We start from the raw sequence: 26,376 nt of genomic DNA on the forward strand, positions 1-26,376 counted from the left end.
GAAGATGATAGTGGTGAGAGACAAAGAGTTTCTGAATATAGGCCTACCAGCCACACTCACCGCCACAGGGTCGGATAGGAGCGTGTCAGCTGTCCCGTCCCCGTCAAGACTCGTCACGCCCTTCACCAAGTCTTCAGGGAGCTCGGGGGACCTGGCTGGCTCCTGTGTGTCCAAAGGAGAGGTCTCCTTACCATCGGGGTCTTTCCTCTCCTCGGCTTCCTCCTCTTCCTGTCCCTCCTCTTCACCCTCCCTCTCATTATCTATACCTGAGGAAGAAAGAAAATACGGTTTAGAAATGAGAAGCGGAGGGGTAAAATCTATAAATGTTACTACTACTACTACTACTACTACTACTACTACTACTACTACTACTACTACTACTACTACTACTACTACTACTACTACTACTACTACTACTACCACTACTACTGTTGTTGTTGTTCCTAAAATGTTGAAGATGATGCTAAAAAATACATCAGTGTTGGGGGAACATTTATGCTAGAATCCGGAAAGTGTGCACCAAACTATACCATATAATTACTGTTTGTGAAGACTTATTTATAGACAAACACATCAGATTTTAAGATTATACAGCTGCAGAGAGAGAGAGAGAGAGAGAGAGAGAGAGAGAGAGAGAGAGAGAGAGAGAGTACGGTTATGTAAACAAACGAGCAAAAAGACAGACAAAAGGACAGACAGGCAAAAACAGAGATGGAACAAATCGATAAAGACACAGGGAAACAAACAAGCAGACAGACAGGCAGGCAGACAGACAAACAGACAGACAACAATCAGTAATGCAACAAAATAACACACGTACAGAAACAAAACACGCAGGGGACATTTAACAAAAAGCTTAAGGACAAAGACGAAAGGATAACATGGGACCAAGTCTGGTAAAAAGAGTAGGAGGAATTAATAATGCGAGACACGACAGAGAGAGGGAGAGAGAGAGAGAGAGTGTGTGTGTGTGTGTGTGTGTGTGTGTGTGTGTGTGTGTGTGTGTGTGTGTGTGTGTGTGTGTGTGTGTGTGTGTGTGTGTGCAGAGGTCAAAATGACATACCTTTAACATAAAAACAAAGCAAAACTATATATATACATTGAAATATTTCTAGAAACACAACGCTAATTGCAACAACAAAGTGTCACGAGAGATTGGTGAAAAGATAAAACTCAGAGTAATAGGAGCAGACAACGAGCACCTGGTAATGAGAGAGAAAGGATGAGGAAAAACGTGAAAACTTAATATACTTACTATTCCCATCCTGCTCCTCGCCCACGCTGGCAACCTGAAGGAGGGAGGAAAAGGAAAACAGTTAGATGATTTACCACAAACCAGCAGGTGACTAAAAGCACCTCTCGCATTCTTATAGCTGACCCCCGCACATTTCTCAGTCACACTATTCTTTTTTTCCGTACATTCACTGTAGGAAAGCCGACTGTTTGTGGAGAAATGATTCAAAATAACGTCTTTTTTCAGTATTTTCAAATAGGAAGATTGTTATACTTTTATAGGTGACTAGTTTAATACTGAAAGCAAGCAATGATTCTTCAGTTTTCTTCCCTCCTTAAGGCTAACTAACACATTAAATTAGAGAATGAAGGAGGGCAATTATCAGGGGAAGCACAAGTAAATGAATAAGTAAAAGTGACTTACAGGTAACAAAATATTCCATGACAAGCAATGATTCCCCTCTTCTCGACCTTCCTCAAGGCTAGTTAGCACAATATATCAAGGAATTGAGGAGAACAATTAGAGAACGTACCACTATAATCAAACAGGTAACAAACTCTTTCACGCTTTCACAGGTGACAAGAGACTCAACAACAAGTAATGACTATCCTCTGTTCTCGCCCCTCCTCAAGGCTGGCCGATCCAATAAGCTCAACTGCCTGAACAGATTAGAAGGAGCAATGAAGTAGCAATTAAGTGTCGCCCCAAACACCTCCGCACCTTCAACTGGAAGATAGCGAGTGAGTTGCAGCGCTCCGATCACGCACACACCTCACGCTCTCCTCACTTTAAATGCCCCATTATGTCTATTTTTGTCGGTTGCTTTTTCTGAGTCACCTTACTGCAACGTCATAGTCTCTTATGCACACAGGCACCCACAGCTTCGCCCACACACACACACACACACACACACACACACACACACACACACATACACACCATCGTCATTTTACAGTAATTCAGTCACGCACCAGCCCTTCTTTGTATTCAATTATGCATACTAATCAAATTCAGACAGCTTACCTCGAGTGTTCATGTGAATGATGAGCACAACGGCAAGGTAAATAGTTATGGAAATACGTATGTACAGGAGAATCCAGAAAGGGTTATTCTAGAATCTAACTGGTCAACTGAGCGAATACAGATGAAAGTACGCAATAACGTCATAATTTACTATTCCAACAGCAAGTGTCACTTTATTACATATCAGATATACTTATGATACCAAATATTTGAGTTTAAACAAATTGATGTCTTTTTACAGTATGATATTCTCACAGCTACTTGCCTATTATTTTAATGTCATAATAAAATATTTTCTTAAGGCGGGGGTTGTTCAAATGCGATCCGTATACACTTAGAGTACCAAATATTTCAGTTTTCACGTTACTACAAGTTTACTGCTTTATATTATCACCTCTGCTTTTTATTCTTATTTTTATGTGACAACATCAAGTACTCTTATGGTGACACATAGGTCTAGTGCCTCCGTCGTGCAGCGCCTGCCGTGGGGCTCTAAATCGGTGAACCTAGATACCTATCTGAACCTGGATACAGTGGGCAAACAGTTCAAGCAGCTGTTAATCCTTCGCTTGGCTTGATCGATAAATGGGTACCTGAAGAAACCCCTACCTCCCTTGGTGAGGGATGTCATCCACCACAGACTCAAAGGCCAGGATGAGCGCAAAGGTCACTCTCAGCTACATATAATTGTGTATGCCGCCAGCTTCATTTTTCACATTTCAAACGATGCACCTGGGAGCAAGTACGCCGTGTGGCGGTGATTAGGCAGAATTAATACAATGTAAGGTAGTTGTATACTCACTGCATTACGTGTTTGAGTAATTACGGAGAGTCATTATACGTCTAAAAATAGAATTTACCCCTCTAGGTTGTAGTCGAGAGGCGTCATAGATGTCTCGTATGTAAGTGTAACATAAAGGAAAGAAAATTCATAACCAAATTCAAGAGCAATTAAGACAGATGAAAAAAGTCACTGTGAGCATCAGTATAAAACAAAGCCTCACATTTCATCTGCAACATTTACCCCTTCATACTTGTATAATAATAAAGAGATGTTCATCAGGTGTCTAGACTTTGAAATAGAGGCGTAGACCCCAGCTTAGTTAAACCAAATGCTGCCATGCTGTGCTGACCCAGCTGGATCCCACTGGTCATTCACACTTAGTGCGTAATAAAAGAGCGCATTTCAAACTTTCATCAATACCATGTTACAATTTCCTAATCCCTAAACAATATCTTTAGGCCAACATATTTTTACAGGTGCACAATAAACCCTTTGAAAATACTGATAATATCGAAGCATTGTTAGATTTCCTTGCGTTAGGCTGCTCATATCATAAGCGTCCTGGATTCCACTGGTGTGCGACAGACAAAAAGTTTAGTCGAATAAACAGACAGCATTTAGAGAACAGACTTAATCGTGTACGCAGAATAATTATCGCAGCCTTGTTCTACTTTTCAGTCAAGGATGGACCACGAGTATACGTCTGGCCTCCTTTTCTGTCTCTTTATAGTAAACATTCAGTATTATTGTTATGTTCAACGACAACACGCGATCCATGTTCTGGTTCGCACATCACCTCGTCCACAGGCAAGGTGAAGCTCGTGGTGGTGGTGCATTGTGACTGTTGCCGCCAGCACAAAGGCTGCAGTGTGGCCTTCAAACGTGTTGTCTTCTAGGCGACGAGTAGTGTTTGAATTAAAGAGCTTGGTAGAATTAAACTGGATGCCGTGATAGAGCTGCAGTGTGTGTGTGTGTGTGTGTGTGGATGGGATGGAGTGGATGTTGTGCGTAGATAAACTCCACTTATTAAACAACAGATGTTAGATATTTTCACTATATCTTCTTATACCTAATCATTATGCATTATATTGTGATTAGATTTGCATGGTGCAGTAAGGAAATATATACGCAAGACAAATTTTTTTTTTTTTTTCATTTAAGTGAAAGAGAAAGTATTACTGCAGAGACATCAGTTGCATTCTACACTTTTGGGAAGCAAACACGAGGTCAGTCACAATGCACCCTTTACTCTGAGACTTAGTGCTAAAAATACACATTCCGTCCTTATTCTTCAGTGACCACGTCGAGGGAGCATCCAGGAATAGCCAGGAACTTCAGTGAAATAGACTCAGTAATCAGGTTGCTAATGCCGAGTCATTAGGTAACTATAAAGGGAGACTAGACAAATTCATGGAAGAGGATGATCGGTGAAAAGAGTTAGACACGTTTCAGGAGCTACCACGTGTAAGACTTAGAGATTCTTGCCGCTTTCCTTATTTTTTGTCATAGGCTTGTTTTCTTATCAATGTCAACCCTGCTAGTCATTACAAATTCAGTGCTAAGGAAAAAAGAAGAGAGACATCCGGTGCTCTTTCCTTGATGTTCGGTAGACAAGAACCTCCTCATTAACAATCACTACAGCAAAATGAAATACACATCCCGTCGTCTTCCTTATCCCGTCGTCTTCCTTCAGTACAGAACGCGAGGAGTGAAAAGGAGTAACCAGGAACTTTCCCACTTTCCCACCCACCAGAAAGACTCCCTCGCGCCACGCTCAATACTCTACTACACCAATACACGAACACGAAAATCGTTACACAGAGGGAAAAGTCCAACTAGGAATGTACGTATTACTTATCAAATATCCATGGCTAGTGGGGCTAAATTTAGCTCCTCCCTCCGCGCGTTTGCAAATAATTGAACACAATCGTTGGAGAAATGATCAACGTTGCATGTTTTCTTCCTTGGCGTTTGTGGTGGCGGAGCGCGAGGCCACGTGTGACATCCTGGTTTCCTTACATACGAACACACCCGGATATACGAGTGATTATCATTTTAATGCAAGGCTGCGGCACAAAATCCAAAGTATAAGAACTGTAAAGAAAAAAATATGAGAAAACAAGGACTCCCGTGAGAAATCATTAGTTGTAGACGTGACAGGTTCTGTATAAATCATATCTGTCTGTTTCCACCTGTCATTCCTATCAACAATTTGTATGATTTCCATCAAAAGCTCCCTACAAATTTATCCTATTAAGAATCAGTTTCTTCCTTATTCTTCTTTCACTTAACTAATAACACGGCAAATATTATCTATGGATGTGTTTCCAAACAAATAAATACTCTGCTCAGAAACTGATACTTTACCCTTACAACAACCATTAATTCTTATTTATCAATTTTATTTATTTAGTCATGTTATTATCTTAAAGTGCATGGAAAGGCGAGTTCAAGCTTCACAGGTCTTGCAAAGGAAATGAAAAGAAAACACTCACAAACGGAAAGATATATGACACGCTGTTAGAACCAAGACAATGCTGTGCAATATCTGTATTTATTTCCTTATATTCTTGTAATGTATACTATAGATTTTTGTATTTTTGATACTCTACCCTTATATCTTTGTCTAGGGGGTGGGAGGCAAGGTCCATCCTCCTCCTTTATTGCATTTTATAATTAATGCAGCAATAAATGTATCAATCAATCAATCAGTGAATAAGGAGTTTTAAGATATGTCACGTAAACTTTTCGATTGACATATTTCTTTTACATGTACATTTCTCTTGCTTTATTGTAGTTTCCCTTATGTCCTTTTACTATGATCATTGATGGCTCATTCTCACCTTCAGGCATCTTCATGGGGCAACAATACTGACAAGAGTGGCTTCATATTCTTCATAGTAAACTATTTAGAGCGTCACTTATAACACGCCAATTCAGCAGAATCGCAATCGAAGGCAATAAAACAGAGTGACAAGTTAGTGCATTTCCAAGGCAAGTGTTAAAATCAGGGCCATCAACAAAACACAAATGTAAAACTTATTAATATTTTCTTGCTTACTGGGGCTAATACCTTCCTTTTCTCTCCATTCCATTTGTTTTCAGCTCTTGACTACTGTCCCTAAAACATCAAAATAAAACACAACGCCATTTTCATCACTTCCTAACCTTTCTAAACCACTTTCATAACTTGGGTACGTGTCCAAAACAACACTGCGCAACGAATTAAGACGAATGAGCTACTTAAGGAAGGAAATGAAACCAGTCAATGGACAAAACCCAAAATAACCACATAGAATATTCATCATCTTACGTGCGCGCCACAGATTATGCGAGTGTCAGGATCAGAGGAAAAAAAAGTCCAAATTGTCATGAGAATCAATAAGCTGAGAGTGCCAGACCTTGCCAGACCTTGCCACCCGCCGGACTGAACTGACCCGCCATCGACCCAATCTGACGAGACGGAAGTAAGATGGATAATTGGTCCCATGTGAGAGAGAGAGAGAGAGAGAGAGAGAGAGAGAGAGAGAGAGAGAGAGAGAGAGAGAGAGAGAGAGAGACTAATCACTAAATGTTATAACTACACAACCTATTCCTTGCAAAACTTTCTCGCGTAAAACATTGCAACACTTACTCAGAAATCCGTAGGTGAGACCGTTCCCTCAATACTGTGGGTGGAGAGGGAAGGGTGCGTACCTACACATAATGAAATCACCCTATGCCGTGTTTGATGTGCACCGATTCGACAAAAACCACTTGCTAACCTGCTGCTTTTCTCAGGTAATAGTTCCGTCACTGCGTCTCGTACTGATTCCGTCCCCTGCATTCCACCATACACGTGATTCCTGTCTAACGCGGTAAGACACGCATCGCTAACCTGTACTTTTCAAGGTTACTGTTTTTGTCCCTGCGTTTCATATCTATTAACGTATTCAATACTATAGATGTGCTCCAGACTTCACCAAATCCTCTATTAGTTAGTTATAATTGAGTTTGTAAGGTAAAATTGTGCAGACTGAGTATCTATATGATTTGTATCCACTCGATATGGATAAGCATCATCCTTAACTTAACAAAAATTGTCTATTGATACTTAGAGCATAACAAAATCCATGCCACGGTCGCGAAAAAAGTTAATTATTTGACACCTGTGAATATTTTACGTTCCATATGTTATCTTACAAGTTAAGGATTCATTTTCAAAAGACACCATTGACAGCAAAAGTCCTCCTGTTTTTTAGCTTTATTTTCACCCTAAGTCTTTTAAAGTAACTCAGATGAATCAATACGTGGTTTATTAGTTCACTAGCAGTCAAGGGAATGAGTATTTGTTTAAGGTACTCAGAAGGAAATGGAGGAAAGAACCAAACTACTTATTGACCGTGGTTGTTAGACTGGTGGTGGTGGTGGTGGTGGTGGTGGTGGTGGTGGCGGCAGTCAATAGCTTCCAATAAGATTTTCATGGTGCGTTCTTTGTAATTGAATTTATAATAAGGTAAACACACTGAGCCGCGAGTTGGATATGTTGTATTGAATTAGTAGTATAGGTGTTAATGTATGTAGCAATGGTGGTGATGATTGTAATAGTGGAGGCGGCACTCGTGGTGGCGGTAATGTAGTAGTAGTAGTAGTAGTAGTAGTAGTAGTAGTAGTAGTAGTAGTAGTAGTAGTAGTAGTAGTAGTAGTAGTAGTAGTAGTAGTAGTAGTAGTAACAGAAGCAACAAAGCTACTTTTACAATCACACTATAAGAAGAAATGATGTTGCGAAGATAATGCTACATCTTATCACGTGCGGAAGTGTGTTAAGGGTCTTCTGAGGTTTGGCATGGAGGCGATAGGCAGAGTGGCGGGCGAGACCTCAAAAGAAAGATAAGTAGCACGTAGCATACAAGCGTTAATATTTCATCTTGAGGTTCACAGCAACACACAGGAATTAGGTTAAAAGTATGTTGAACTCTGCTCTTACTACGCCTTATGTTTCTTGCCAATACACTCATCCTTGTAGTGTTCCTTTCTTATTTCCGTTGTGTGGGAATATCTTTTTAACGGCTACAGAAATTAATATTCACACTTTCCTAAATGATTTCTTTTTTAATGATGATGCAGACTATTTGTTAAACTCTAACCAGAATCATGAAAACACTTCTAGAACAACTTCTAAAACAGTATAATTTTGTATTGTTACGCATCTTTAAAATCTTTGTTCTCTAATAAGTTTGAGTGAGTAATTATGATTTTTTGAATGTCTTTTATCACTGATGATGCGGGATAATCATTAAACTAACATTAGGAACATGAAAAAAAACTCTTAAAACTTCAGTATCTTCCAGTAGAGACTGTTAAGAGAGAGATTAGGAGCAGGTAAGTTTTAAAGAAAGTTATCCACTGTCAGACTCTGAGCGAGAGATTTTTGTCTGAGTGTGTTGTGTCCTTTATTCTTACCATTTCCTTCTTGACTTCTAAATGTTAGTTACGACAGATGAACATTGACTAGTTCCTTTGCTTTTTTTCATGCTTGAATGATTTGCACACATTTGGTTTGTATGAATGTATGTGTGTGTGTGTGTGTGTGTGTGTGTGTGTGTGTGTGTGTGTGTGTGTGTGTGTGTGTGTGTGTGTGTGTGTGTGTGTGTGTGCTTGTTTGTCTCACCTGACCCCAATGTGGCGGCGTCCTTTAAATCAATCAATCAATCATTTTTTTTTTGTTTCTCTCTCTCTCTCTCTCTCTCTCTCTCTCTCTCTCTCTCTCTCTCTCTCTCTCTCTCTCGTGAATCAATACCATCGTAAGTTACGTAAAAATGCAGGCAAAGGGAGAAGGGAGGAGAGGGATAGGGGAGAGGAAGAAAGGAGGGAGAAGAAACGACTTGATATGCAAACACAATGAATGATTCTTGGAAATCTGCAACACACACACACACACACACACACACACACACACACACACACACACACACACACACACACACACACACACACACACACAGAGGCAAAATTAAATATAAAAAAGATTACTCAACAATGAAAAGTAATGCAATTTTGCCAGCAATTATACGAAAACGTCGCTCATTTTACGCTCAACTTCCTTATTATTATTGGTCAATGATTCTCTAACTCTCACTCTCTCTCTCTCTCTCTCTCTCTCTCTCTCTCTCTCTCTCTCTCTCTCCGATAAACTCCTATTTACACCTAGTATAGTCACCCTTTGAGGAACTGACAGCCTCGCATATCAAAGAAAACCTGACAAGCGTTATTGGAAGTCGGTAAAGGCGTCGCTAGAATTATTAAGTATACTGGGAGTTCCACCCTTCCGCTCTATTTTCATGCAAGATCGATTTTCCTATGAGGCGAGCAGAGTGAAGCATGTAAGTGTGTGGAGTTGGGATGGGGGGAGAGGCAAGGCAAGGACGGAAGGGCGCCGCGAAGAGTAGGATAGTGAAGTAGGGCGAAGGGTGACTGGACTGCCCGCTGAAGGTATGCATGAGTAAGTGACTTGAGTTTGGATATTGACGTGGTAAGGAGTGCGCGGCGGAGGAAGGTGATGTAAAGTAAAGTAGATTAGATTAAAGGGTAATTCGGAAGAAAGAGAGAATAGAAAATGTGGGAGCAATATAGTGGCTGAATGGTGAGGTTAAAACTGTTTGAATTACCAAAAATATATAAAAGATTTAGAATACGGTTATTTTATTTGCAAGATGGACAAATAAGAAAGAAAACACTTTTGAGAACGGCGCCACGAATGGAAGGTGAACTGAGGTAAAAAGAACCCAAGTTAATGATAATGAGGAATTAAAAAAATCACTCAAAACATTCCAATGAATACAATATGAGAGGATAGGAGACTGTCCAACAAAATCGAAAAGTTGAAAAGAAAAGAATGCCAAAATTGGAATCTAAACAAGGACATTGCGATTGAATAAGAAATAGTTAACTCAATACAAATAAACAAAAAGAGCTTATTCTTGAGTTACAGTACTGATATGAAGTGAAGAAAACACATCATACAGAAAAATAAAAGCAAAAAATATATACGAAAAAAAATAAGAAAAAAACGAGCAATATTATGAATTGCTCAGCCTAGAGAAAAAAGAAGAAGAAAAGTAAACAGATAAATCAATAACACTCAAAAAACTACCTCAAGAATAATCAAACCACGAGAATCAATGCGGAATAAACCAACGGATGCATTTTTCACGTGACAGATTTTGCTAAGTTGACCTAGAAGAGAAGGTGGAATGTACGGAAGAGGGAAGTGGATTGCGCTCTGCCGATAACATGCTATACAGCGCTGCATCAGATAGGGAAGTGTCATTTATTAAGGGATACACGTTGTCTTGCATTTAGAGACCTAGGTAAGGCGCTAGTAAGGAGTTTAGGTTGAGAGAGAGAGAGAGAGAGAGAGAGAGAGAGAGAGAGAGAGAGAGAGAGAGAGAGAGAGAGAGAGAGAGAGAGAGAGAGAGAGAGAGAGAGAGAGAGAGAGAGAGAGAGAGAGAGAGAGACAGACAGAAATAGACAGACAGTCAGACAGACAAACAAACAAACAGACAGACAGACAGAAACAGAGAAAGAGAGAGAGAGAGACAGACAGACAGAGAGACAGACAAAAACATTAACAAAAACAAATAGAGAGATAAAGTAAGTTAGAATCTCTCTCTCTCTCTCTCTCTCTCTCTCTCTCTCTCTCTCTCTCTCTCTCTCTCTCTCTCTCTCTCTCTCTCTCTCTCTCTCTCTCTCTCTCTCCACATATAGCCTTACACGATGACACAAAAGAGAGCATACAAATAATATCTGCTCATGTTTTGTTTCTGAATCATCGACATAAGAGAGCAATATAGCAAGAGAATACACGTGAAGGGGTTCCGTAATTCATTCACTCTTCCTTCCGTTATTAGAGTTTTCATTTATCAACAGTTTTATGAGAAGATTCTAGCCATCCTTTTTTTTATTGTCATTTGGTCTGTTTATTGTCACTCTCCCCGTCGTGTTTCTTCTCTGTTAGACGCTATTGTGAGCATAAGCCTTCTAGTTCCATTCACACTTCATTTTTCTATCTGATTTTGACGTTAATTAATTCAGATGACAGAGTAGAAATATTGGATAGATTTTTTTAACCCCATCAGTACTGGGACGCATTTTTACCATGAGTTTTGAGTATGGTTTGACGATTTTATTTACACTAGCAAGGTTCTATGCTGGTCAGAAGGTTAATAGTCCAGAGTCTTCACTGTTTTAATCCCCCCCATGATATTTTGAAGCTGTATAAAATCACGTAATAGTAACCGGAATAAATATAAAGACATGTCATGGTATTAAAGGGTTAAGTGAACGTAATCACACACACACACACACACACACACACACACACACACACACACACACACACACACACACACACACACACACACACACACACACACACACACACACACACACACACACACACACACACACACACACAGCAAGAATAAAAAAACAAATAATAAATAAAAAGAAACCTCTAGATAACGCCACATAAAGTTTACTGCCCGCCCACCAAGACAAGATAAATAAAACCTGAAGGGAGGAACAAAAATAGGAAGGAAGGAGGACAGAAAAGTATGTAAGTAGGAAGGAAGGAGGGAGGGAGGGAAGGAGAGGAAGACACACACACACACACACACACAGAGGCAGACAAAGTTCAGGGATGCATGAATGACTGAGGGGAGGCAGACACAGCAAAAGGGCACCCGGTGAAACGTTGCAAAAGTAATGATGTTTGACCCACTTCTGGAAACACCGCTAGTCGCCTTTTTTCTTCCGAGTAATGTCTCCAGAGCTTGTTGAGGTCACGAAGTTTGCGTGTGTTCAGCTGAGTGTTTAGAAATGTAAAGGACACTGGTGGTGGTGGTGGTGGTGGTGGTGGTAGTAGGTGCTCTCTCTCTCTCTCTCTCTGGTGATTCGTTATACAATCCTATTAAACTTTAAATGCCTTCTCCCAGTCGCGTCTTTTTCTCCCCAACTAAATCATGTCTTCCCATCTTCCATAATTCTCTTCCTACTTCTTATCTTCCTCCTTCTCCTCCCCCCCCTCCTCCTCCTCCACCACTTCCACCTCCTCAAGCTGTGTCCTCCTTCCTCAGGATCGCTCTCCCTCACCGCGGCCTCGATCTTCCTTGTCAATAATCCGTTATGTACTCAAATATATATTGCACCGTGTTGATTCAGAGAGGCGGCACGAATCTCATGTTGAGGCTGATAGACTTTGTGCCACCCTAGACACACACACACTCTCTCTCTCTCTCTCTCTCTCTCTCTCTCTCTCTCTCTCTCTCTCTCTCTCTCTCTCTCTCTCTCTCTCTCTCTCTCTCTCTCTCTCTCTCTCTCTCTCTCTCTACAACTTAGAAAGGAAAATTATGTGAATATGAAAACCATCTGCTTGTAATTAGACTTCAAGAGAATATCTTTTTTTCTTTTTACAAGTCATTTTTTTGCTAGTGATATTGTGGAGCAGCGAGCATTGCCAGACTTAATACTTATTCCACTGGTTTATAGATGGCAGCATTGCTCTCACTAACATTTACTTTCAATCCAGTGAGATGAGACCTTAAATTTCAGTTGGTTTCGTCGTCCCTCATCGTGCTAAGTAATTTATAACTATCCGTTGGTCGGTTGGGAGTTGACACTTACTCGTACAATTTTTTCTTTTTTCTCAGCACAATGCACAGACTGATGCTTGCAGTTCGTGACATTTTCCAGTTCGCCGAACGTATCTCGCTACGACTGATTTAAATTAAATATGAATGAAAAACCATTAATTCATAAATATCAAGGACGATGCAGGTAAAAGATGACATTATAGATTTCCTACATTGATGATTCTGTCAATTATGCACTTTGATGTTTTTTTTCAAGTATTTACGTCCGGGTACCTGTGATGACCGATGTAATTTGGTGTTTTCTTGCATAATATCAGTCCTACAAACATCGTGAGTTCTGATATTGCATATTCTTTCATTCCCTCCCGTGTACATTGTGTAGCACAAATACTTTTTTTTCTGTCTGCAAGATCTCTAGCCAAAGGCAACAATACTGGCAAACAAGGCTCCACTGAAGGTGTCAGTCTCTTAGAAGGACAGACCAGAAGAAAATCCAGAGTTATATTGTGAATCATGTTTCATTCCTTCCAGTTTGCTTTGTGTAAGACTACATGTATATATACTTTTCATATAAGACGGACTCCTGCATAGGGCAACAAATATCGGCAAAAATGTACGTACTAGATTATCAGTCTTTTAAAACGAGTCTGACAGCTTGTCCAAAGAAATCTGTGAAGTGTCTTTAGATTACAGAAATGTCTATGTATTTAGTGAGTTTGATCAATCGATGATGGCACCTCAGCTTTGAGGCCATAGGAGTGTGGACCGAAGTAGGTAAGACACAACCTACCCAAACAGCAGCATTCGTGTCCCGCGTGTTTCAGTCAGTAAAGGGACACAGTATCGACAGGAGAGAGATGTAACAAGCGACCTTCACCACGGACTACGGGAAAGGATCTTTATCCGTCACTGAGTCAATGCAATGTGCGTGTCGCGCTACAGGTCTACATGTGTCACGTGTACATAAAGCATTTACACGGCTGGTGATCGTTATGTGGTCGGAAGTGTGACCCGAATGTGAGGCTCACCTTTACAAATACCCGGTCACCTCAGTCTCTGGACGATTTAACTTTTGATGACTACGGTAAGTAATTGCACTGCAGCTGCAGAAAGGTGAAGAGATATTTACGTAACTAACTGAACTTCCAGTACAACCATCAGCTGTAGAAAGCTCATAAGATATTCAGAAGAATTACTGACATTTAAACCTGTAGAGCTGATGTAGGACCTGATGACGTTTGCGCCCGTAGATCTATTTGTGACCCAAAGAACTAGTTCTCTAACAAGAGGAAAGGACGAAAGTAGAGCACAGGGAGCAGGTGATAAAGCCTTCCAGTGTACTTTCTTTGAGCAAATACCTCCATCCCTTTGTCATCGTATTTCTTGTCTTGTCTACGTAATCTGACCGAGATTCTGGAATTTCCTGTTACTTTCTAAATTTGCTTTACCTATGACTTGAACTCTTTCAGTGCGAGGAAAAACGTTTCAGACATCTCTTTTTACTATACTCTTAAAAGTGGAACCTCCAACTCGGATTCTTCTTGTTTTATTTTCTTTTTGCTATCCTTCACTAGAGTTCCGTTGATATAAACATTTTTCTTCTATGATTGTTCAATGAATGGCTTATTATTATTATTATTATTATCATTATCATTATTATCATTACTATTATTATTATTATTGTTGTTGTTGTTGTTGTTATTACTATTGCAATTAATATTATTTCTATCATTATTATTATTATCATTTTAAATGTCAAAGAGAGAAATTTTAAAAGTATACCTGAGAAAACTATACCTAATCATTATTGAAATTCCATCCACACGCAGCTGTAAAGGAGGAGGAGGAGGAGGAGGAGGAGGAGGAGGAGGAAAACAAGAAGAACAAAAAGAACAAGAACAAGAAGAACAAGAACAAGAACAAGAAGAACAAGAACAAGAACAAGAAGAACAAGAACAGAAGAAGAAGAAGAAGAAGAAGAAGAAGAAGAAGAAGAAGAAGAAGAAGAAGAAGAAGAAGAAGAAGAATGAGTAAAGACAGGAAAATCAGGAAACAATTAAGCTGATTAGTTAGAATAGGTCAAGAAGGAAGAGGAGAACCCTAATGAAAAGAAAAGAAAAAGGCTACAAGGTCCCACAAAACAGCTGAGTCACATACCGCACAAAAGCAAGCAGAAGAGCCTCACCTACTCTTGTGGAATGCAGCACCTCGACCTTTTCCTTCCCAATGCACGGACCAATACCGAGGCGTGGAGTACTAATCAGACACCCACGAATCAATCAATGCTCGCCACTCTCGCTGAATTTCAAGGCCGAGCAGCAGCAACAGCCAGTGAACCGATCAATTTGCGTGTTATAAGGAAGATTTGGCGCTAAACTTCCTCCTTCCAAAAGATTTCTACACAAAAATTCAAACCAAGAATGTCGATCTGGTAGTTCAATGTAATGTTCTTTTGTATAACTCTCTCTCTCTCTCTCTCTCTCTCTCTCTCTCTCTCTCTCTCTCTCTCTCTCTCTCTCTCTCTCTCTCTCTCTCTCTCTCTCTCTCTCTCTCTCTCTCTCTCTCTCTCTCTCTCTCTCTCTCTCTCTCTCTACCTTGTGCAGTAGAGTATCCCGCATCCTGCTGATCCTTTCCTCCTCCGCCTGCTCTTCTTCAAGCACTTCCAGGGTTGCCTCTCGCAGCGTCCTCGCCACAAGCGCCGCCACCGCCACCTCGCCCTCGTCTTCCTCGTACAGCTGTCGAGGAGAAAACAGCTCTTAGGTACTAAGGGATGAAATCTCTCGTGTTTCGTATAAGGAAGGCTCTACCTAAAAGCATAAAAAAAGTTACCAAAAAATGCCAGCCATAGGTGTCAGTCCCTAAAGACTAGAGGCAAAAGTATAATTAAGAATTAGATAACTGTATTAAAAAGTTACAGTTAACGGAGATACAAAAATAGACAAGCAGCTTCAGAATAATGTGAATGTTTGTGTGAGTATTCATTCCCCAAGGCCTAATCACAAGTGGACTAGCAACCACCAGACGTTACCGTCTAAGTGCAGCCTCAGAGCTCAGTGTTACCGATTTTCTGTTCAGAGTATGACTTCACACATCGCACATCCATCCCCTGGTCAGGAGAGACAATATATAATTTCCCAGCTTGTCAACGGAAAAATTCCATAGGTAACCAATCCTTAGTGTGTTCGAATCTATGGCAGTTATGGCGGCCCTTTACAAATTCGGAATGCCATCAATGTCCGATGTTCCCATGCAGTCACCCATTCATGTACTAACCGGACCCAAAGTTGATTAGCTTAGCTGTGTTCAGCGTGGTGTGGTCGTTGGCATTCAACTCGTGTGTGTGTGTGTGTGTGTGTGTGTGTGTGTGTGTGTGTGTGTGTGTGTGTGTGTGTGTGTGTGTGTGTGTGTGTGTGTGTGTTTCACTGTTTGATCTGCTGCAGTCTCTGACGAGACAGCCAGACGTTACCCTACGGAACGAGCTCAGAGCTCATTATTTCCGATCTTCGGATATGCCTGAGACCAGGCACACACCACACACCGGGACAACAAGGTCAAGGTGTGTGTGTGTGTGTGTGTGTGTGTGTGTGTGTGTGTGTGTGTGTGTGTGTGTGTGTGTGTGTGTGTGTGTGTGTGTGTGTGTGTGTGTGTGTGTGTGTGTGTGTGTGTGTGTGTGTGTGTGTGTGTGTGTGTGTGTGTGTGTGTGTGTGTGTGTGTGTGTGTGTGTGTGTGTGTGTGTGTGTGTGTGTGTGTGTGTGTGTGTGTGTGTGTGTGTGTGTGTGTAAGGGTAACGACATGCATACTATAAAAAATACGCTAATGTAGCAGTACGTTTTATGGATATGCACAGTATAAGTACGATTATGTATATGTATGCATTATGCGCATATGAAAATACATAATTCACATTTTAAAACGCTTTATATTTAATTCGATGGTAAAAATCTTCCTCGTCCAATATGTATGACGCGTCAATATGGAAAGAGATGCATGTGAAGAAGAAAAAAACATTCTGTAACGCTAACATACAATGACTTGTGAATAATTTCCCCTGCAGTGTACTGTAGCGTTCACTTCCTCCCTGCCGCCTCACCATACTGTTTGGGACGTGTTTTGCATCCCACCCTCCTCAAGCACCCCCAAATAAATTCCGATCCTATGTATGTTTATTCTATAATGACAGTGGCGTATCGTCGAGCTGATTTAGTCTACCACAACACAAAACCATAACAAAACATGACTATAGGAAAGCTCAAGTGTGGCATGTGCATTCCATCCCGCCTCTTGCATTGCCAAACACTCCTGTCTCTGTATTTACTTACGTATATTATTTGTGAGATGTTACTGGACTCATTTAGTCAGCTGTGTATCATTTATCACGTCTCACACACCACCAAACAAGGTCCTTCTTTACTTACTCAGGTTATCGTAACACTAAGACATAACTACATGAAAGAAGTCGGTGTGTGTTATGCTTTCAACCACTAGTAATGGGATTCCTACAGTTTATTTATCTATTTTACATCCATTGTGGCATATCATCGGGATGACTAATGTTATCGCAGCACTAACACATAATTTGTTAACAATCTGGATGTGCTGGCGTGTGTTTGTGCTTGTAATGCATCTTACCACAACTTAAGTATAAACTCCTGCCCTTCCGTATTTTATCTTATCAAAGGAACATATTAGCTTTGTGAAACTATCTCTATGAAAATGTAGTTTCTAAAACAAATTTCTCGAGTACAGGCCAGTTCTATCTAATCAAAACTACACGTACATTACTAGCATCAATACAACTGCGACAGAAATTCTTTGCGTCCAGTCACTTCCTTGCGCAAGCTTTTATTACGAGTCCCAAAATTTATAGAACAATTACCCATTTGCTATGCTTCGCCTTGAACTCATTATGTCCTTGAGTTTTAAATTTATACGGCGCTCTATAGATTAACAAGAATAGGTAGTCTATCTTCACTCAAGGCTAACCCATCAATCCTTCCTTAAGCTTTAGAGTACTGTCTGAAATTCCGCTGCTGAATAGAGTGATTTACCACCATTCTCATGATCCATCGTCCTGTATACCCGCATAACACGCCGCCGCCACCACGTATATCCACTAACACACACCGCCCTCATTGCCAAGCCTCGCTCGATGTGCCGAGGAAGACAGCGTTAAGTAATAGAGTCTACCGTTCAACCAGTCTGTAAGGCAGTCTCGACCTTAAGGCGCTGTAATTAGAGGATGACACACTTGGGAGACTTCAAGGTGGGGTCTAATTAAAGGAAATGGACGCCTGGTGTGATGTGGGGGACGTGCAGAGGACTGAGTTCTTGCTATGCAGTCTGTCACGTCAGGTAAGAGGAAAGGCAGACATAAAGCAGGAAAGTTGGTAAATAGTTTGTCTAGAGAACATTCTTACTCGATTACTAAACAAAGCAAAGAGACATTAACATGTCAATGCATAAGAATATAAAGGCTTAAGAAAATATGGAAATCTACGAGAAACCGTCAGGCAAACACATGGCGGTCTCTGTATGAAACATACTTATCTATTTCCAACTATCAATCTTATCATAAGTATGTCCAATTTTTTAAGGATCCCAACTAACTCAACTTTAATATATATTTGTATGTATGTACGTGTATGGATGCGTATACATATGTACACTGCAGAGCGCACTAGTTACGAAATTAACATACGTCATGTGCGAGTTACGAATCAAAATGAAAATGGAAGAAGATGTTGTATAATTAAGGTATAATGAGGGTATAGTACATGTAATGAGAGCACATCCACATTATACGGGCGAGCCATTAGTATTCCTCTGTTGCTTGTCACTGGAATAGGAAGTACAGAAAAAGAGAGAGAGAATCTGGAAGAGCGCAAGAGTGAAGGTAATGATTTGGTTAGAAAAACTAGGAAGGTAGTGTGTGTGTGTGTGTGTGTGTGTGTGTGTGTGTGTGTGTGTGTGTGTGTGTGTGTGTGTGTGTGTGTGTGTGTGTCTATCATGTATACAGGTATAAGAGTAAGGGATGGGAGTGATGAGGTAAGGCAGTGAAGAATAAAAAGAATCAGTCGGCTGTATTGATCAGGCACGTCGATATGTTTTGCTTCTAAACACCTGAATTAAATAGATCGTTTATGCGAGAATGGAATACAACTAAGAGTGACGTCAGCAATCCAGCCGGCACACACAACGAAGCGGAGAAAGTTGCGAGAGAGAGAGAGAGAGAGAGAGAGAGAGAGAGAGAGAGAGAGAGAGAGAGAGAGAGAGAGAGAGAGAGAGAGAGAGAGAGAGAGAGAGAGAGAGAGAGAGAGAGAGAGAGAGAGAGAGAGAGAGAGAGAGAGAGAGAGAGAGAGAGAGAGAAAGCACAGAGGACATGTTAAGAGCGAAAGCGAAATGAACTTTACACCACGTTCTCTTCAGGGTATAAAAGTTCACACGGAATTATTTAACCTGAACTTCTACGAAACACGTGTTAGGAAAGGAATGCAGAGCTGGATGGCAAAATGTGTACCACGCACTCTGAAACACTTACACTTTATTTATACCATTTATACCATGTGGGCTAAAGGGGATATTTTTGCGGGTACCTCCTATCTCAAAGCCCACCCGCTAGGAAACCGTTGCCCCGAGTGAGGAAGCCCAACTTACACTCGGATCGTGGACAGAATTCTAACCCGTGCGCTTGGAGACCCCTCGGACCCCAAAGCACGCATGGTTCCACTGTACCACGGCGGCCCTTTCTCATCACCACTATTTTTAAAGGCTTTAGAGATTATTACCCAGGTTATCAAGAGGTTTTCCCCAGTTGATAATATAGAAAACTTGTTAATCTGTCACTAGAACAATAAAAGCAGCTTAACCCCTTCAGTACTGGGACTCATTTTTATCATGAATCTTTGGTGTGGTTAGATGATTTATTTATATTAGCAAGGGCTTATGGAGGTCAGAAGATTAATGGCCAGATTCTTCACTATTCTAATCCCCACATAAGTTTCTGAAGCTGTACAAAATCACCAAATAGTAAGAAGAATAAATATGAAAACGCCTCCTGAAACTGAAGGGGCTAAGAATCATGTAGCTTCAACTGGACGCTTTTGAAAGTAGTATGTCTGCCATCAAGGAGCTTTTCACAGTTCGGTCTAAAATATGCGTGTCCTTTGGCGTGTGTGTCGCGTTGGTAGTGGGCGAGTGGGATGACTCAGGGAAAGGCGATGGGAGTTATTTTGAAATGCATGCGTGACCGTCACTCATCCATCTGGGTAACATTGATTGAGAAATGAAGCGAGATAAGGGAGAAATTACCTGGCTGTACGTGCCTTTCATTCTGTGTGTGTGTGTGTGTGTGTGTGTGTGTGTGTGTGTGTGTGTGTGTGTGTGTGTGTGTGTGTGTGTGTGTGTGTGGTAACTCCCTTAAGCTCTCACTAGAATCATGAAAATACCCATGAAATTAGCTTAGAATTAGTCTATAACAAATCCGTAAATGTTTCAGAATTTGAAGGAAGATATGAAACCAGTGAGGAAATGTAAATTATTCCAGCAAACATTTGAAAACACCTAGATGATCTGTTTGGCAGGCAAAAGAAAAAGAATGAGACGGGAGAACTGAAAAAATGAATAGATAAAAAGAAAGGGGAAATGTCAAGAGGCAACATCTATTTTTAGCCAAAGGTGAAGAGTAGCAGTTGAGAATCAATACACGCAGACCAGCCAGTACTCGCGTGTCCACACAACGTAACACTGACCTCGTCCTCAAACACCTGCGTGCTCATGTCGGCGACTGCAGGAGACTGGAACACCACAGGGGGAGGGAACCCATCCTCCCCCCACGCCTCGGTTTGCAAGCCTACCTCAGCCTCAGGGGGTCGCTCAAGCTGCAAACGGGAAGTTAGATTCAATCATTACCAATCCACGAAGCCAGGTAACGATTTTCACCGGTCTTGTATACGAGGAACTGCTAATTTCAAGATACACGTGCACACTTCATTGATTACTGAATTACTCACCGGCTCGTAGTAGTTTTCAGTTTGGACGTAAGCATGGGAGTGTGCGCGAGGGCGGGCGTGGGTTGCGTGAGAGGGGTACAGGGAGGACATGCCGTGACTCTCCCGCCGTAGCCGTGCCCGCGCCTCAAGCTTCTCCCGGAACTCCTGCCGCCGTTGGTTTGTCTCGGGTTCAGGCTGTTGGTGCAAAGGACTGAGTGTGAACTACGCATACGAGGAAAGTAATGCAGAACATCACTCCTGAACCAGTTATAAATATTCAACTAAAATTTCACCACAAGCATTACATACTATAAAAATTCTCACTTCATGGGTCTCTCGATCTACATACGAGTGTACACGCTACTGAAAATTCCTCAACAGGTACCCAAAAGTTTTCTTTCGTATGTGTTTACCGTGGGTTTGTTTCCTCCCCGTTTTTGTGATATGTTTGATTGAGGTCAGTCGCTCACCTGCGAGACAAGAAGCGACTCACCTTGATGTTTTCAAGAGAGCGAGCGTTGGTGAAGTAAGGGTTCCATTTGGGCAAGTCCTGTGGCAGCGAGAGAGAGAGAGAGAGAGAGAGAGAGAGAGAGAGAGAGAGAGAGAGAGAGAGAGAGAGAGAGAGAGAGAGAGAGAGAGAGAGAGAGAGAGAGAGAGAGAGAGAGAGAGAGAGAGACAGACAGAGAGTTTAACAGAGTCGAAAAGTTAGATAGACGGACGAATGGACAAAGATACAGAAGAACAGACAGACAGACAGACAGACAGACAAACAGATAGACACAAAGTCGAACATAAAATGAAAAGCAGCCAGAAAAGCCGACAGACATACAGACACGAACACAAACAGACAGACAGACGAACAGATGGAAAGACAGACAATCATAGATACGAACGGAAGGGCAAGAAGAACAAAATAGACGAACAGACACAAGTATTGACAGACGAGACAACACACACACACAGGAAGAAAAGCAGAGAGACAAAGATAGAACGTGACAGACAGACAAATAGACACACATGAGAGAGAGAGAGAGAGAGAGAGAGAGAGAGAGAGAGAGAGAGAGAGAGAGAGAGAGAGAGAGAGAGAGAGAGAGAGAGAGAATGGGAAAGCAGAGGGAGAGAAATAAAGTCACAGTGAGCATTATTAATCTCTACAGGGCATCGTCGTGACAGCCTGAGTGGCATCGCGTCTCCTGTGTAGTAAAGGCAAGAGTTTATACAACAGAGTCAGTAGGTAAGTAAGTAAGTAAGTAAGAGTGCTAGCCAGCCAGGACCCTTCAGGACTGCCCGACCCAAGCGCTAATTCCAGTATCTAATATAGTGGCAAATTACCTGCAATGACCTCAAATTATTGCCTTTTATCGTCTCTTCTTCATCCACTCTTTATTACCTCTCTCTGATATTAATTGACGTGAGCCACTCTCTCCCTCTAACTCTGCCTCTCTCATCCTTTCGTAATCAAGAGGAGCGTTATTTACCTTGCTAAGCTTCGTGATACACGCAGTTAACTTAGTGGATCATGACCGTCTCATTTCAAGGTGTATAATGCATGTGATATCATTTAGCGGATCACCATGAAGGTCCCGGCTGGCGACTCAAAGGAAGGAGGCTTTCAACACTACCACTGAGAAGGAATGCCATGCCAGCAGCCTCGGACGCGCCGCCACTATCACTATGGCTATTCAACTACAGGAAAGCAAGCGTCCATGGAGGTTTAAGTTAAAGTAGGTGAAAAGAATGTATCATGTCCTATTATGATGGAATCAGAGATTGTTATTGCGTCCACTCCTTGTACAATGGAAGACAAGATAGTCATGCATTACTCATGGTATTGCTATGAAAGCCTTGAATGGAAGAGGAAAGTTCTCATCAAACTCCTTTTTTTTTTCTTTTGCTTTGAAAATTATGAAGTTATTCAGCAAGCAAACTTAATATCATTACTGAAATTATGAAGAAACATTTAGTATAGTAAAATAAGCCGAAATATCCTTAAGAGGTAGTTAAAATGGAAAAAAGCTTTGATTAGATAGTTTAAAAAAAAATCTACTTCTTAACACAATAAAATCGGAGTAAAAAAAATCTAAATCCAGCAGAAAGCACAAAAATTTCAAATGTTAGAGGTAAAATATAAAAAAAAGCTTTGACTATGTACCATTACAAAACAAAAATCTTCCTAAACGTAAAAAGATAAATTGCAAAAATATATATATAATCAACGCGAGGTCAGCAGCAAAAGGCCGTGACGTGAGCGTGTTGCTGAGCCGCCTACCTCGTTCCCCAGGCGTTTGGCGTAGTTGGAACCCCGCACAACCCGGCGGTCATACATCGGGTTGCCATTGCCCCTGTGGAGGAAGAGAGAACAGTCATTAGCTTCACTCGGGTCAGGTTAGATTTGAATAAGGTTACAATAGATTAGGTCGTTTTGTATGATTCGGTTACGTAAGGCTTGTGAATTTAAGTTAATATTAAGTCAGGTCACATATGGTTAACTTAAATAGGCCTAAGTTGGCGCTGGTTAAGTTAGGTGTGGTTTAGTCAGGTAACGTTGTGTCAGTCTATCAAGTTAGGCCAGGTAACGTTAGAATAGATCAGGTTTTGTCAGGTTAGTGAAGTTAGGATAGGTCAGATTAGGTTAGATTAACTTTGCTCATAACAGGTTAGGTTATATCAGGTCACATTAAGTTGGAGTAGATTAGGATAAGCTCAGCCAGATTAGGATAGGTCAAGATAAGATAGGTTATGTAGGTCAGGTAACATACTAGCTAGGTGATCATGAGTTTCTTTACAAAGTCCACTTCAGTACATTCCTGCCAAGAAGATTCCTCCTTTGAATTTCACGAAGTAGCTTTCCCCTATGATAAACTCTTATAATTTGACATAAACTCTGTACGTGGAATGTTAGCGACAGAAAATTTGTTTGGGGAAAAATTTATGGTGTAAATTATGGTTGTTGGTGTGAAGAAGGATGAGTGGAGAATGCAGAATGATGATGTATGTAGATGAGAGACTGCACCTCTGTAGCACTGGGGATAAATATATGGAAGTTTGAAGCATAGTAAAATCAATATCGTGGAGCAGGAGTTTCAATATTCTCAAGTTCACACTAGAATCAATACTTACGAAGAAAAACACTTACATCATTCAAGACCTTTCAAATTAAACTCAAGATCTAAAGCATGATTTTCAACATGTTTCACGTTTTCACATTAAAATCTCCATTGTAGAGAATTATTTTCACCATATTGCAAGTTTTCAAAGTTGAATCAGTGTTATAGAGCAGGACTTTCGGTATAGCTTAAGGGAGGTGGTGGCGTAGTGGATAAGGTGGTGAGCGTGTGATCGGGCAGACGTCCACGCTTAGGTTCGAATCGCACCACCTCCTTGAAACTCTGCCACTTGTCGAGCGGTTTAAAATTACCTACATGTCACCATGATACCCAGGTTCTAGGTGGTTACACCAAAGGATGCGCTTGGGTAGTGATATGGGCCCTAATATTGGCACCATTATAAATAAAATTGCCTGCACCACTGGAGGGTGGAAGCTGAACAGCACTTCCTATACATACTCTTCAAGTATACCTACAGGCGCTATAGGTCATAGCGTAAAAAAAAAAAATAAAATAAAATAAAATAAATAAATGAATAAATAAAGTTTAAGTTCTTCATAAACAGTTAGTACATCAGATGAAATGTTTGCTGTATACCAGAAAAGAAGCAGTGAAAGAAATGCAATGCAATGAAAGATGGAACCGGAGGAAATACAAAAGAAAAAAATAAATAGCAAATAAACACAAAATTGATTAATAAACAGACACGAAATAGAAAATATAATGAAAGACTAGAATAACTAACGAAGGCTGTAACAGACTGAAGCAAAGTAGCTGTATATATTCATGGACAACGTGAATATTTGGTAATAAGACGCTGGCATTCATACGGAGGAGGAGAAAGTGACGGGAGTGCGGGACCAAAGGATGACAGAAATGCCGGGAATGCCATGAAAGACAAGGTCAGTGAGTGATGAAAGGAATTTTTCGATGAAGACGGAATGAGAGGGGAGAGTTGGAGGAGGAATGAGAGGGAGAAAAGGAAGGAACGCAGGTCGACGTGAAGTAATAAAGATAAAAAAAAAAACGTTAGGTGGAGAAGAAAGACGCAAGCAGATTGAAAAAGGAAGGAGTAGAAAAGCGAAGAATGAATAAAGTGTGCCAGATGAAGACATGAGAAAAGGAGGAGGTGAAGTGAGGGAGGATCAATAACAAGGTGGCATGTCCCTCCGCCGTGTGGGTATCATAATTCTCATGGCATGTGGATAGCTCCCTTCCTCTCCCATCTCCCCTCCAACAGTGCAATATGTCCTCGTCCTCCTCCTCAAGTCTTTATCAGTCTTTTCCGCTTATTTTTTTTTATTGATCGTTTATTGTGCGTTTAGACCTCTCGTGTGTGTGTGTGTGTGTGTGTGTGTGTGTGTGTGTGTGTGTGTGTGTGTGTGTGTGTGTGTGTGTGTGTGTGTGTGTGTGTGTGTGTGTGTGTGTGTGTGTGTGTGTGTGTGTGTGTGTGTGTGTGTGTGTGTGTGTGTGTGTGTGTGTGTGTGTGTGTGTGTGTGTGTGCGTGTGTGTGTGTGTGTGTGTGTGTGTGTGGGCGACCTTCCCCAATCGAGCAGGTACGCGTGTAAGCGATCGAGACACCTATAGCCTTCCCGTGTAACTGTTAGCTGGAAATAAAGGAACACATCTATCTTAAGTAAACAGACGACAAAACCTTGTGGACCCAATAAAAACAAAGTTTAGATAATTGGTGGCTAGACGTTTCACTATGAAGTCCTTAAATCTGATCTATGACGGAGTTTTGCAGAGGATTGGAATCACTAAACTCTGAAATGGTCTTGGTGCAGAACTACTATTTCTAAAGCACTATATTTTCTTTAGGTTTATATTCGTGCTGGATAAAACCATAAGAACATGAGGAATTAAGGTAAGCGTCAAGAAGCCACCAGGTCTACACTTGGCGGTCCCCTGTTTCCAGCAGCCGAAATGGTCTGGCCAGTGGAGAGGACTTGCTTCTGGCACTCTCCAAATATTTTTTTGCAATTCGACAAACTTCATTCTAAGGCACAGTATCTTTCACAACTTAATCTTCTCCTTTTGTTAGATTTCTACTTTGGTGTGACGGAGAGATGAGAGAGGTAAGGGGCAGTGTTGGTGTAGCATGCGTGCCAGTGGTATGTACGTGTTTGTATGCGCATCTCATTAAAGTGTAAGACTTCTTCATGCATTTGGTAATGATGACTGGCAGTGCAGAGACTCTTGAAAGTAAGGAGAAATTGTGTTGATCCAAACTTTTAGGTCAATTATATTACATACGTTGTTTTATCGTAAATTTCAAGGTGCAGAAGGTTTGGTATTCATTACTCTTAAAAGCTTTACTAGTGTTCTTATTCTTCCTTTTGCATAACAACTGCAAAAGCAACAACTTCTAGTGTCGCAGTTCCTTCAAGAATATAAAGAAAATTTGACAGTGGAAACAAACGACGAAACAACAGCAGGCAAATAAAAAGAAACATTAGCTGCCTAACTACATAAACAACACAAAAAGAAAAGAGACTCCAAAACATGTTCCTTATTCCCTGAGGACATTAACTAAGGGAGCAGGGAAATATGTCCTCATAACACCAGGTGAACATGTCAGTAAGTAGTGGACACAGGTGTGCGAGGT

At 41.0% G+C, this 26,376-nt stretch overlaps 1 protein-coding gene across 2 annotated transcripts in view; it reads right to left on the reverse strand.

Annotated features, from left to right (window-relative positions):
• Positions 1-26,376, reverse strand: part of LOC123504600 — a 49,706-nt gene that overhangs the window by 3,803 nt on the left and 19,527 nt on the right. The window contains exons 2-8 of one of the 2 annotated variants that reach the window (XM_045255260.1): positions 22,931-23,003; positions 21,155-21,211; positions 20,683-20,856; positions 20,422-20,550; positions 15,268-15,408; positions 1,256-1,289; positions 61-266 (exon numbers count right to left, since the gene is read on the reverse strand). In XM_045255260.1, coding sequence (XP_045111195.1) covers positions 61-266; positions 1,256-1,289; positions 15,268-15,408; positions 20,422-20,550; positions 20,683-20,856; positions 21,155-21,211; positions 22,931-23,003 — 814 coding nt within the window. The remainder of the gene's footprint in view (positions 1-60; positions 267-1,255; positions 1,290-15,267; positions 15,409-20,421; positions 20,551-20,682; positions 20,857-21,154; positions 21,212-22,930; positions 23,004-26,376) is intronic. The other variant, XM_045255261.1, reaches the window with a different exon arrangement.

The sequence above is a fragment of the Portunus trituberculatus genome, chromosome 16 (assembly GCF_017591435.1).
Source record: "Portunus trituberculatus isolate SZX2019 chromosome 16, ASM1759143v1, whole genome shotgun sequence".
Lineage (NCBI taxonomy): Eukaryota > Metazoa > Arthropoda > Malacostraca > Decapoda > Portunidae > Portunus > Portunus trituberculatus.